The sequence below is a fragment of the Populus nigra genome, chromosome 19 (genome assembly GCF_951802175.1).
Source record: "Populus nigra chromosome 19, ddPopNigr1.1, whole genome shotgun sequence".
Lineage (NCBI taxonomy): Eukaryota > Viridiplantae > Streptophyta > Magnoliopsida > Malpighiales > Salicaceae > Populus > Populus nigra.
In genome coordinates this window covers 10,083,685-10,096,273 of record NC_084870.1, presented here as the reverse complement: position 1 = coordinate 10,096,273, position 12,589 = coordinate 10,083,685, and the positions used below count along the sequence as shown (strand labels likewise).

Sequence of the window (12,589 nt, the reverse complement as noted above, 5' to 3'; positions counted from 1 at the left end):
TGCATTGCTAATTGTTATCCAATTTATTAATCCATGCCATGATTCCAAATGCCAGAGCGGAACGTAATTTAGGCAGGGATGGACCAGAGAGTTCCCCTAAAACACAATCTTCTCTTCTGCAAATAAAGTTATCCAACCATTTCGGCCCTCATTCAGAGTTGCTTCATAGAAGGATCACAACAAGCTTTTTGAATAGAATCCCATGCATTTTCATTTTATTGCACAAACAGAGACAGGGAGTAAAGAAAGCTGTACAGCTATTGAAGAATAAGACGTTAATACACTGTGTTAATTGAATTTTAGAACATGTGGATATGAAAATGATTTAGCTTGATAACCAAGTTTAGAGTAATCAAATAATCTCATAACCATGCTAAGTAAAGCTTCCATCTGCAGATTAAGCTTCACTTTAGATCAGAGAACCTCACAAATCCAACAACCTAGTGTATATGCTAATGGTAATGTCTTAGGCCTGATGCGAAATGGCCTCATTGTGGCCACAGATCGGACATGATGTTTAATGCAGGACATGTGAGAAAACAAGCATGCAACTCAAAGTCAATCTAATTGCATCCTTTTTGTGTTTTTTGGCCGCTCGAATAAGTGATATAATGGGAAAAAAAATATAAAACTCAAAGAAATTCAGTCTTTGGCGCAATAAATTAAACTCAATAGCTAGAGCTAACCCCCAATATTTCAGTTGATCCTCACATGCATTTGAGAAAGCACATAATGCAACAGCAGCTGCATTAAGCAACTGAAGCACCCACTCAAACCTTCATAAACACCTCCATCAGTCACTCAACTGCTAATCATAACATGGCAAGTAAATCATCAAACAAGCACCCATTTTGATTTCCAAACAGAAGTCTCCAAAAACAGCCCTAAATTGTAAAATGATTGATTGAACAGAAGCATCCACACCACAATACTAGCTCGAGTAAAGTATAGAAACAAAGCAGGATGAACTGAACCGCATCTTTCTTATCACTCAATGAATCAGCCTAAAACTATCTCAACAAAAATAAACATCCACCAAAAACCACAAATTATACAACAATATAGTCTACAACTCCTGAATCAATCAACACACGAAAACTCAGCAACAAACATAGCCAAATAACACTTTTATCATTAACAGCAATTCCACCTAAAGAAAAAGGCAAAAAAAAAATCTTCTTTGATTCACCTCATAAATAGAGCAACACATTGTAACAACAAACAGCAAAGAAACAAAATTCTTTAACTCACCTCATAAAATATCATTTCTCACCCAGCCAAAAATCATTGAAAACCCTAACAGTATAATCTGATAACAGTTCAGCAACCTTGAATTTGCGTGTTTTTTAAGCAACAGAAATAGGCAGCTGTTTCGCCGGTTCTAAGTTCTTCTTCTTTGATTTATCATTATCGCCGAGGAAATCTTCCTGGTTATAAACAACGGTGATGTAAAGAGAACAACTCGGGCATCGAGCAATTTCTTCGCCGAGTCGGAGATCGTCTTTCGTGATTTGAAACAAATCGCCGCACGGGCATGGATATGTGAAGGCTTGTAACTCTTCGTTCCACTCCATGTCTTCTATCTCAACGTCGTCGTACGACATCGTATTAGAGTCTGTCTGTCTGTCTGTCTCGAAATTGCTTGAGGGTTTGATTGAGAGAGATGGAAGGTGATTGATATGTATTTAGGGTTTTGTTAAATTTGGACTTGGGGACTTGTTTTAAAACGACGAGGAAGGATGTCGGTTTGTCAAGTTGAATGAGCCGACCAAAAACTTCAAAGCCCCGTGTAGTCTTTCTACAACTAAAAGCCCAAGCTTAATCAGTCACAAAATCAGAGACACAAGTGCTCTGTTCCTCTCTAGTCTTTCTACAACTAACTCAATTCTCTTACCGCACTGTATCAACTATCATGTATTTGAAAATGTAATTACTGTAATTTTTTTTAAAAAAAATTATTTTAATATTAAAATATTAAAAAAATATAAAAAATAAAATAAATTTATTTTTTTAGATTTCATGTTACCCACACAGCTAGAAGAGTGTTTTAAATGGGGTTAGCTAAAATTAAAATTTTATTTAGAATTAATTTTTTATATATATTTTAAGATTGATATATTATTGTTAAAAATATTTTTTAAAAAATAAAATAATATTATTTAAATATATTTTTTCAATAAAAAATAACACCAACAACACCAACAAATCTTACTTATGTATTATTTTTACGTGCTTGAGAGTAAAATTACAATTATTTTATAATTTTTTATTAAAAGATATATTAAAATAATATTTTTTTATTTTTTTAAAATTATTTTTAATATCAACTAATTAAAATATTCAACAACACTATAAATATATTAATTTTAAATAAAATAATAAAATAATTTAAAATTTATTAAAAGACAAAACAGAAATTTCAACAACACAGCCGATCACTAACAGCCCACAATCCCAAACTCCGTCTCCAAGCATTCCCAAAGACCTCTCCCCTCAGAAAATACTCAATTCTATACGTTCTTCTCAGTGGCATCTTGTCAAACACTTTGCACCAAAAATAACCCCTTCACTTATTTCAGCTACTATTATTAATCTCCATAAAACCCCTGATTTATCCTTCCAGTTTGTAATCCATATTGGATTTAATGGTGTTGATATCAGAAGCAGGTGCCTTGCTATGGCGGCAACCTCTCACGCACCGAACCCAAAACCCACACTGCAGCTCTTGAAAGAAACTAATAATAACGGGGCTTATAGTATCAAGGAGGTTTTTAATGAGCTGGGAGTTGCAAGAGATGTCTTAGGTGGTAAAAGTTATGTTTTTTATGATTTGTTGATAGGGCTTGTTGTGAGTTGAAGAGGGGTGATGATGCATTTGAGTGTTTTGATATGATGAAGGGAAAGGGTGTTTTAATTCCTTGTGTTCATGCTTGTAATGATATCTTGAGTTTGTTTCTGAAGTTAAATACGACAGAGATGGCGCGGGTTCTGTATGCATAGATGTTTAGGTTGAGGATTAAATTGAGTGTTGTCACGTTTAATATAATGATCAATGTGTTGTGTAAGGAAGGAATTTAAAGTTGAAGAAGGCAAAGGAGTTTACTGGTTTATGGAAAGCTTGGGGATTGAGCCTAATGTTGTTACGTATAATAAAATAATTCATGGATATTGTTCAAGAGGGAGAGTTGAAGGTGCTCGTATGATTTTTTATGTAATGAAATGTAGAGGTTAAACCAGATTCGTACACATATAGTTCATTCACTAGTGGAATGTGCATGGAAGGAAAACTTGAGGAGGCATCTGGGATGCTTGAGAAGATTGAAGAAATCGAGTTGCGTCCAACTGCTGTGACTTATAATACTTTGATTGATGTATAGGGGATTTGGAGATGGCTTTTAGCTATAGAGATGAGATGGTAACAGAGGGTATAAGGCCGACTGTTTCAACTTACAACATGTTGATTCATGCATTGTTTTTGGATGGTAAGATGAATAAAGCTGATGGTATTATAAAAGATATGAAAGATAAGGGGTTGGTTCCTGATTCTATAACTTATAACATAGTAATAAATGGATATTGCAGATGTAGTAGCATAAAGAAAGCGTTTAGCCTCCATGATGAAATGATGAGCAAAGGGATTCAGCCTACCCTTGTAACTTACACGTCGCTGATTTATGTTTTGAGTAAACGGGATAGAATGAAACAGGCTGGTGACTTGTTTGAAAAGATAGTCCATAAATTAAGGCATTTTCCCGGATCTCATAATGTTCAATGCATTGACTGATGGTCACAGTGCAAATGGGAATATGGACCGTGCGTTTCCATTGTTGAAGGAGATGGAGCAAATGAAAGTTGTTCCTGATGAAGTAACTTACAATATCCTAATGCAAGGGCGTTGCAGGGAGGGAAAAGTTGAAGAAGCACGTGAGCTTCTTGAAGAGATAAAGAGCAGGGGGGGTTAAACCTGACCATACTAGTTATAATACTCTAATTAGTGGGTATAGCAAGAGAGTATAGGATTCAATCCTACACTTCTCACTTAAAATGCCCTGATACAAGGCTTATGCAAAAACCAGGAAGTAGATCATGCTGAACAGCCCCTGAAAGAAATGGTTAGCAAAGGCATTACTCCTGATGATAGCACCTATTTATCTTTGATTTAGGGGATAGGGAATGTTGAGGAATTTTTGGGAAGAAGTAGTTCATGGTTAATTTCTTTGACAGCAGCATTTAAATCCTTGCCAGTCACCACTGAAACAGTTTTACACAAAAATATTCGTCTTTTTTTCCATGGAGGCAAGTTCTTGTCTGTCAGATTTTGATGATACTGGTTATGGAATTCTGAAGGCTTCGTTTAGGAAACCTTTTTTTTTTTCTAATTAGTTTGTTTTATTATACAAGAATCTGAACAGGTCTCATAAAGAATAAACCACTTCAGGTTGGAGATTGGACAGTTAAATTTACATATTATCTGTGACTATGTAAGAACCTATGCTGTTGTCTGATTTTGAATTTAAAGCAGTTGGAATTGCAAGTGATGTTGAGCCTGCTTTAAACAGAGAATAATGATTTACCATGCCATAGGTATCTTGGCAAATATTATGTGAAACATGCAGATATTCCTGTTCTTAAAACATCCTAGGGATGCTATTTGGCTTTTCTTCCGCTGTTGCCCTCTCTAGTTACAATTTTTATACCATTATATAAGATAGGCATATTAACAGTCTCAGTATACTGAAATTGTTTCAGCAATTTTTATTTTGCATGAAATTTGATGGTGTGCTGGTTGTTTTTTATTTCTTTCTGGACTGGTATTTTTTCTACTCTTTTTTTTTTTTGGGGGGGGGGGGAGGGGGGGGGGGGTTGCTATTAATTTTTCAATCTTCCTTATTAGTCCATAGACACAACCATTAAGCTGATGGAAAACTCCGCAGGCTTAGACCAAGTCTGTGTGGTCCTTTTCTCGCCCATTGATTTTGAGCTGAAGTTGGCGAAAGCTGTAGAACTCAGCAGAAATGACTGATTGATTCAGCGTCATGTTCTTCAGAACGAACATGCAAGCTTGATCATGCATCTAGGGTTTTGCATCATTTTTTTGGCTTGCAAAACGGGTCTTCTTTTGGGACTTTTTTTCCCACCGAGACATCAAAGGTTATCCTGTCTATGATCCTACCCTGGTTCGATATTATCAAAAAAGTTAAAAAGGATAAAAATTAGCACTCTGAAATGTTATATAAAAAAGTTACGTCTCCCTTTCACTAGCTATGGCCCATGCTACGTCATTGGCATTAAAGTTATGAGAGTTATTTTAGTGGTCGATGAGTCAGCAATGAAATCTCATGAACAGTCTTCTTGTTTAAATTCAACCAAATTAAATAAAATATTATTCATCTCATATTTATATTTAATTAATAACAAAACATAAGTTAAAAAAATATTATGAAAGAAGTATCTCATACTTATTTTAGTCAATGAATTTAATTATATATATATATATATTAGAAAAGCTAACTTTAACAAAAATAAACAACAAATAAAAAAATTTAAGATAACCAAGTTTAAGAAAATTAAAAAGGTCTTCAATAGAACTTTGAACTTCTAAATTAATAAAATATCCTATAACATGCAAATAAAAAAAATAAAAGGTGTTCGTGTTCAATTAAATAAATATTAAAGTATTTAATGGAAAAGAATTAAACTTAAAAAAAAACAAAGTAAATTTAGATGACCCCTATGTTTAATTTAATTTTTAAAACACATAACTTTAAAAACTCTAAACTCGAACTTAATTAAAAAATTTAATTTCCAAATAATTTAATATTAAAGCATGAATTAAGATAAAAAAAATCAATTTAAAGAAATTACAAGAGTAAAAAAATAGCAATAAAAAAAATTATGATAAAATTTGATAAGAAAAAAAATTAGGGAGGATAAAATAATATTTATATTTATTAAATTATAAAATTACCCCTAACAACTTGATGATAACAAAAAAGCCAAAGTGAAAACACAAAAATACCCCTAACAACTTTTAATGGCATTTAAGTTATTTTATTATTTTTTAAAAAATAAAAATTCAAAAACACCCTCAACATCAACTTTATTTTTTTTATTTTAAAAGTAATTTAGTTATTTTATTAATCATTAAAAATACAAAACATTAACTCACCATAATGACTAAGGATCCTTATAAAAAACCAATATTACCCTCAATAAATATATGATTTGTTTTAAGAAGGGAAAGTTGTCTTCTTTTTTTTTTTTTTTTACCGTGAATTGATTCAGTCTTTTCCACGTCTTTTATATTTTTTTTATAATAATAATTATTCCGTAAAAAATGCTGAAAAAAAAGAAAAAGAAGAAAGAGGCAAGTGTCTTGATGGATGAGAGAAAAGTTCCAGCGATTGGAAATATGATTTGACATGAATTGCTCCTCCATTGTACTTTGAATTTTCATAGTTTCCTTTTCTCCGGGTGCTGTAACTTCAACTTGGTGAAGTGGAGATGGACTCGAAAATGAAACACCGTCTTCCAGATCTCCACCACAAAAGCAAGGTAATATACCTGGAATCTTTTTTACTTTGTCATTGTTCAATTTAATGAGGCCAACAAGAGAACCAATTATTTGCTACTCTTGTATGTTGGAGGACACGTCACTATCCACTACATGCAGATAGGTTAATCGTGTGGCCTTCACAGCCTTGAAGAGTTGCGTCTTTTGATTATACAAGGACTTGTTGTTTGGTTCCATAGAAACCAAACCACGGTAATCAAATAAAGACATCACTCCTTGTTTGTTGGTTACTCTGACTTGGACATCAACGAAATTTGACAAAAATTGTGTTCATCAAGTCAGCAGCACCTAGATTTTCTAGCTCTGTTACTTTTCATGGTCTTGAAATAACACGATCAACCTCCTCTTTCTTTCACTGGGGACCATCGTTGCATGTGTGGTTCCTTTAACTGTATTTTTGTTTGTGGAAACACATGCACCATGCACCGAACGTTTGACTAGATTGCCATAATGCACTTCATTTACCTTCACTATCATTTGCTCGCTACTTGTGTATTTAAAGCTTTGTGTGGTATCACGATATTGAAGAGAAGCTTCCATGGGCACATTTGTAGGTCACATTGTACCTGGTTTAGCCTTAACCCTTCTCGGGTTATGGCACACCGTTAACACCATCAGAGCCTTCTGCAACAAAGGCTGTACTAACTTTACTGTAAAGTTCTGGTACCCATTTTACGGCCCTGTTTCTAGACTGAAACACTTGGAGCTCATCTTCATTCTATCTTTCTCCGTCTTGGCGATTTTTATGCAACTTTTGGACTTCCCTTTCCTTCGCTTTTCTTTTAAGCTTGATAGCTTTGAGCATGCAAGCATATTTCTCCACCTTGCCATATTTGCAGGTTTTACTCTTTCCGCAGAGATATCTCAGTCTTCTGATACCCTTTCTGGCGTCAGTGGTATTCTTGCAGCCTTTGTTTTTGGCCAAGAACTTTTCCTTCTGCATTTCCACTCTACTGATCATGTTGGACTCGAAGGTCATTATCATTGGCTCTTGCAGCTCATTGTGCTTGTATCTCTTTTGGCAGCTTTAGCCGCAACTAGTTTTCCAAACAGTTTTCCTGCGGCTCTTGTCCTTTCAATCTCAGTTGCATTTCAAGGATGCTGGTTTATGAACATGGGGTTTATGCTGTGGTTTCCTGATTTTATTCCGGAGGGCTGCGTTATGCAGTTTGCTGAGGCCAGCATTGATGATGTGCATGGAGCAGTCACTTGTGGATCCCTTGCAGCAGAATTAAGAGCTACAGCACTAGCGAATCTGCAATTCAGCTGGATACTTGCTGCAATTTTGTTGCTCACAGGGTGTATGTGCCTGAAATTAGCTGGAAAATGCACCCCAAGAATCCAGTCAACAGAGTATGAGCAACTTCATAGTAGAGGTGTCCCTATAGCCATTGATGGCTTCAAGCAAACTGACCCTTGAGATATTGCTGTGTATCAAATTGGGGATGTTTATGCCTGTCATGATATGAATTACCATAGCTGTTAAACTAGTATGCTTTCTGCCAGTACACTCAAGAGGTATTCCTGTCCCTTAATTATCAGGATGCTTCGATATAAAAACCTCGTGAAGCCAAGTGAGATTGACAGCGTGTGACTTCTATTAACCGAGAGTTAGGCCAGCAGTTCTACGGTGTAATAAATTAAGTTGATGTACCTTCTGGAATGGAAATAAGGCCCTACTTGACAAGTAATTTCTATTCTGATCACAAACTACCAAGAATATGTTTTCGTCACTGTATTGCATTATGCAGTTCTCTCTGTTAACTAGGTTCTCGTAATGTGTGTAACAGTAACTGGGATACAAGAATGCAACTATTAGTTTACCTTTACATGTAGTTGTCTGCGGCTGAAAAACAAGGATTGCACTGCTGATACTGTAGGGTCATATTAATCTGGACATAAGATTTTTTTTCGTTTTAAAAATATTTAATATTTTATTTTTATTTTTATTTAAAATTAATATTTTATTAATGTTTTGAGATTATTTTAATGCATTAATGTTAAAAAAAATTAAAATTTTTTTTAATATATTTTTAAATAAAAAAATACTTTAAAAAACATCTATAATTACACTCTCAAACACCAGATACATGTAATGTAATGAAAATAGCATTGCTGACCTGGTCCGAATTCCTTATGCATCAATACTATGAATTGAATGGATGCATGATGATGCATATAAATTGAGCTCATTAACTTGAGCATATTATGCCCTCAAATTAAGATCTTCATCTGCTTGACATTCAGAAGACTCGAGCTAATCATTGGATTTGATGAATCCAGCAATAAATACCACTTTAATTTTGCCTAATTCAAGCTTTTAAGTTGTATCATTGAAAATTAAAAAAACTTAATAGCAGATATGGTAAATACTTACCAATCAAATTCATTTTGTTCTCCTTGTGTGTGTGTGTGTATTATTTATTTATTGTATTTTGATTTTATTTTTTAAAAGTAACGTTAATTTTAACTTGATAAGAAAAATAAATAATCATTTTAAAATGAGTTTGTTAAAAACTGAATATGTTAAAAGTAAATTTTTAAATTTTAAATTCTTTGAAAAAAACTAAAATAACGTAAAAACATTAAAAATATATTTTTTAGACTTTTTTAAAAAATATTGAAAAATAAAATAACAGAGAAAATAAACCATACATAATCAAAAACAACCAAATAAAACTTTGACTATAAGATCAGTTTAACATTGGCAATAAAAATTAAAACACTTCCTAGCCTTTATTCTGTCTTTTTTCTTCTTCTTTTTTTTTGTTCCTGCCTTTATTCTACCTTTGTTTTACATATTTTTATAAAGGATTACACAATCTCCTTGTGCTTGCTGCTTAGAATTCGTAAGCGATGGAAGGTAACCTTGGCCTGAGGACAGCCTCCAATGGTGTTGCTTTGGGGACTGTCAATCCAGGGCTTTCAGTCATATCGACTGGAGTATCCGAGACTGTCCTCAATTCAAACCCATGAAGAAGCCGAGCAAGTGTCAGGTGCACAACCTGGACAGCGAATGACACCGCAGGGCACATTCTTCTTCCAGACCCGAATGGTGTGAATTCGAAGTCCTGGCCCCTTACATCCAAATTGGCATGCTCTTTCAGGAACCTCTCAGGCTGAAATTCCAATGGGTTAGCCCAAATGTTAGGGTCACGATGCAACTTCCAGAGGTTAACCACAAGGCGCGTGCCTGCTGGGATGTGGAAGCCAGCTATAGTGCAATCCTCCATGGCTTCCCTTGGTCCTGAGAGTGGTGCTGGCTGGTGTAGTCTGAATGTTTCCTTGACAATGGCTTGCAAATATACAAGGTTCTTTATGTCTGTCTCCGCCACTTCGCGGTGCTTTCCCACGTTGGTGTCAAGCTCACATTGAGCTTTTTTAAGCATATTTCTGTTGTTTAGTAGCGAAGCTAGTGCCCATGTAAGAGCTATCGCTGTTGTGTCACTGCCTCCCAATAGAAGGCTCTGCCGTAGAGATTACTTGATACTGTGAGATGATGGACTAAAAAACTGATTTATATACACATACGAAATTTATTCCTTTAATTTATTAGGATTTACATGATGGTTAGAAATTACTATGTCTGCTATAGTACAATTTCTTTTTTTGATAAATACTATAATGCAAAATGCAAAAATCGAACATAAACTCTGGATGTTTTGCCTAGCTGTATGCAGTATTGCAGAAAATGAAAGACAGAGCAAGGGCCTCTAGTTAGAGACTTTCCTGAAAACTTAAATCAAATACAGATCATCATTTACCCAAACTCCTTTCAGACATGTGAAAAAAACAAGTTTTGCCCCAGTTGCTTGAGTAGGTTTCAGCTGCAACAGAGAAGTATATTACTTTTAATTGCAGAAATTTACTAGATACTTACCAAGCAAGTAGCCTTAACGGTTGTGTCTGCTTCATCAACAGAAATGTTACTATCATCCATGATAGAAAGCATTACATAGATGAAATCTTTCTCCTCCTCGCTGATGCTTCTGTTGAGCCTGATTCTTCGATGCTCATCCACCCAGCTCCCAAGCACGCAATCTAACTCCCTTGCCGTTCTTTTCATTTTTCCTATACATCCCTTCACCGAATCCAGCCAACTAAACAATGGAACAGCATCTGAAGCCAAATTTAACCCCACTAGATAGAAGAAATTTCGTAAAGCCTCTTGGCACCTCTTTGCCTCTTGGTTGCCTTTTGCATCGGCACTAAAATATCGCTTCCCAGAAATCATTCTAACTATTATGTTCGTTGCCATGTCCGCTAATCTTTGCTTCATTTCCACAACAACTTGCCCTCCATTCCTTGAAGATTTCTCATAAAAATCTTTCATGAGCAAACTGGTTTCTGTGTCCCTGACATGCTTGAGCAACTCAAGCCTATGATTGGAGAGGAGTTCAACCATGACTAACTTCCTCATATCACGCCAATATCGCCCATACGGTGCAAAGCCGAACGTGGTTTGGTTATAGCCCATGATCTTTAATGCTAAGGATTTTGGACGTGTGGAAAAGACCCTATCATTTGCAGTGAAACATTCTTTCACAATTTCCCAATCGCTCACCACAATTGTTGGATGAATTCCAAGGCGGATAGAGAAGATTGACCCATACTTATCTGCCATGCCCCCTAGGGTTTTATGCAGAAGCTGGTTTCTTCGTCCAAGAAGATGTAGGTGGCCAATAACAGGCCATGACCCTGCTACCTCTGGAGGCATCTTGCCATTTTTCTTGTTTCCTTTGGCCCATATTGTGGCCAAGACAATAGTTATTATTGCAAGAAGAAGGGCAAACAAGGAGATTTCTCGTAGCTCAATCAAGGTTTTCATGGTTTAGTTTGTAATGGAGGTTGAGCACTTGGTTGATATTTTTTTCAGCTGCTACTGAAAGAAACTTTTGAATTTAGACAAATGAAATAATTTTTTATGGCTCACATCTTATTTTGTTCACATGTTGATAGCTCATTTATGCCAAGTGAATCAGTCTAGCTGATGGTTACTGATGGGGGGAATTCTTATCTGGTTTGGCACTTCTATCTTATTCAACTAGTCTTCTCTGTAAACAAAAAAAAAAAAAAAAAGGGCAAATGTTCTAATGTATACCTTGATAAATTTTCTAATGTATTCACATATATTTTTTAATTTTTTGAAGGCTCAACTCATTTTCTGTAATTTCCTAGAATATCTTGACAAATTCCTTAATAGCATTTTTGACATTTTCCATAATTCAAGTATCTCCTATCTATATATATATATATTGTTTTAATATGTTGGTGTCAGAGATAATTTTTTAAAATAAAAAAAATATTATTATAAAAAATATTTTAAAAAATAACTGTTATTACATTATCAAACACACATGAAACATGGGCAAATGCAAATCAATGGAATTCAAGTTATAGGCAGTGATTCAAAATATAGTTTAAATTGTATTTTTTAAATTTTTTTATTTTAAATTAATTTTTTTATATTTTTAAATCTTTTTGATATGTTAATATTAAAAATAATTTTTTAAAAATAATAATAAAATTATTATTTTAATAAATCTCTAAATTAAAAATATTTTAAGCTGTAATCCTTGATCGTGTTCATGATCTTTCTTTTCAAGGTCGGTTTTTTTTTCTTTTTAAGTGATAGTGCCCTTTAGTGATAGTGATAAAGAGCACACCCTCCATTTTTACTACCTCCATTTTTACTACGATTTTGAAAAACCAAAAACATTTTTACAAAACACTCAAAAACATATACTCTCAAACACACCCTAAGACGCAAACCCTCAAGGCGTATCAAAGCAAGGTCCAAATGATCATGCCGATCACAGGTAACATACGTTTGCAAATTTGGCTCTCGTGCATAGATGCTTCACAGTTATTTCACACAAAACAAGAAGCATATTGATGTTGGGCAGATAGTTCACAAATACCACCATGGCTCACTAGACAAATTTGATACCTAATTAACATTTCTAAGGAAAATTTTCTGCCATAGTTTACACCATGGGGAGATGAGCTGAACAC

At 34.5% G+C, this 12,589-nt stretch overlaps 3 protein-coding genes and 1 pseudogene across 3 annotated transcripts; 2 read left to right on the top strand and 2 right to left on the bottom strand.

Moving 5' to 3' along the window:
- Positions 1 to 1,151: 1,151 nt before the first annotated feature.
- LOC133679780 (diphthamide biosynthesis protein 3) lies at positions 1,152 to 1,784 on the bottom strand. The gene has a single exon (XM_062102473.1). The coding sequence runs from the start codon at positions 1,602 to 1,604 to the stop codon at positions 1,347 to 1,349; it is 258 nt and encodes an 85-aa protein (XP_061958457.1). The 5' UTR covers positions 1,605 to 1,784; the 3' UTR covers positions 1,152 to 1,346.
- LOC133680187 (pentatricopeptide repeat-containing protein At2g15630, mitochondrial-like) lies at positions 1,740 to 4,439 on the top strand (annotated as a pseudogene).
- Positions 4,440 to 7,095: 2,656 nt separating this feature from the next.
- On the top strand, positions 7,096 to 8,403 carry LOC133679156 (uncharacterized). The gene has a single exon (XM_062101663.1). It carries the CDS (start codon positions 7,113 to 7,115, stop codon positions 7,992 to 7,994), a length of 882 nt encoding a protein of 293 aa, XP_061957647.1. The 5' UTR covers positions 7,096 to 7,112; the 3' UTR covers positions 7,995 to 8,403.
- An 827-nt stretch (positions 8,404 to 9,230) lies between these two features.
- Positions 9,231 to 11,513, bottom strand: LOC133679810 (xanthotoxin 5-hydroxylase CYP82C4-like). The gene is made up of 2 exons (XM_062102513.1): positions 10,455 to 11,513; positions 9,231 to 10,041 (listed from the first exon to the last, which is right to left on the bottom strand). Exons 1-2 carry the CDS (start codon positions 11,400 to 11,402, stop codon positions 9,415 to 9,417), a joined length of 1,575 nt encoding a protein of 524 aa, XP_061958497.1. The 5' UTR covers positions 11,403 to 11,513; the 3' UTR covers positions 9,231 to 9,414.
- Between the last annotated feature and the right edge of the window lie 1,076 nt (positions 11,514 to 12,589).

What these genes read in the sequence shown, in the direction of transcription:
- LOC133679780 (XM_062102473.1), bottom strand. Translation starts at nt 1,604, where the DNA reads ATGTCGTACGACGACGTTGAGATAGAAGACATGGAGTGGAACGAAGAG.
- LOC133679156 (XM_062101663.1), top strand. Translation starts at nt 7,113, where the DNA reads ATGGGCACATTTGTAGGTCACATTGTACCTGGTTTAGCCTTAACCCTT.
- LOC133679810 (XM_062102513.1), bottom strand. Translation starts at nt 11,402, where the DNA reads ATGAAAACCTTGATTGAGCTACGAGAAATCTCCTTGTTTGCCCTTCTT. An exon ending in CCGTTAAGGCTACTTGCTTG is followed by an intron (nt 10,042 to 10,454) that starts GTAAGTATCTAG and finishes TCTCTACGGCAG; the next exon opens with AGCCTTCTATTGGGAGGCAG.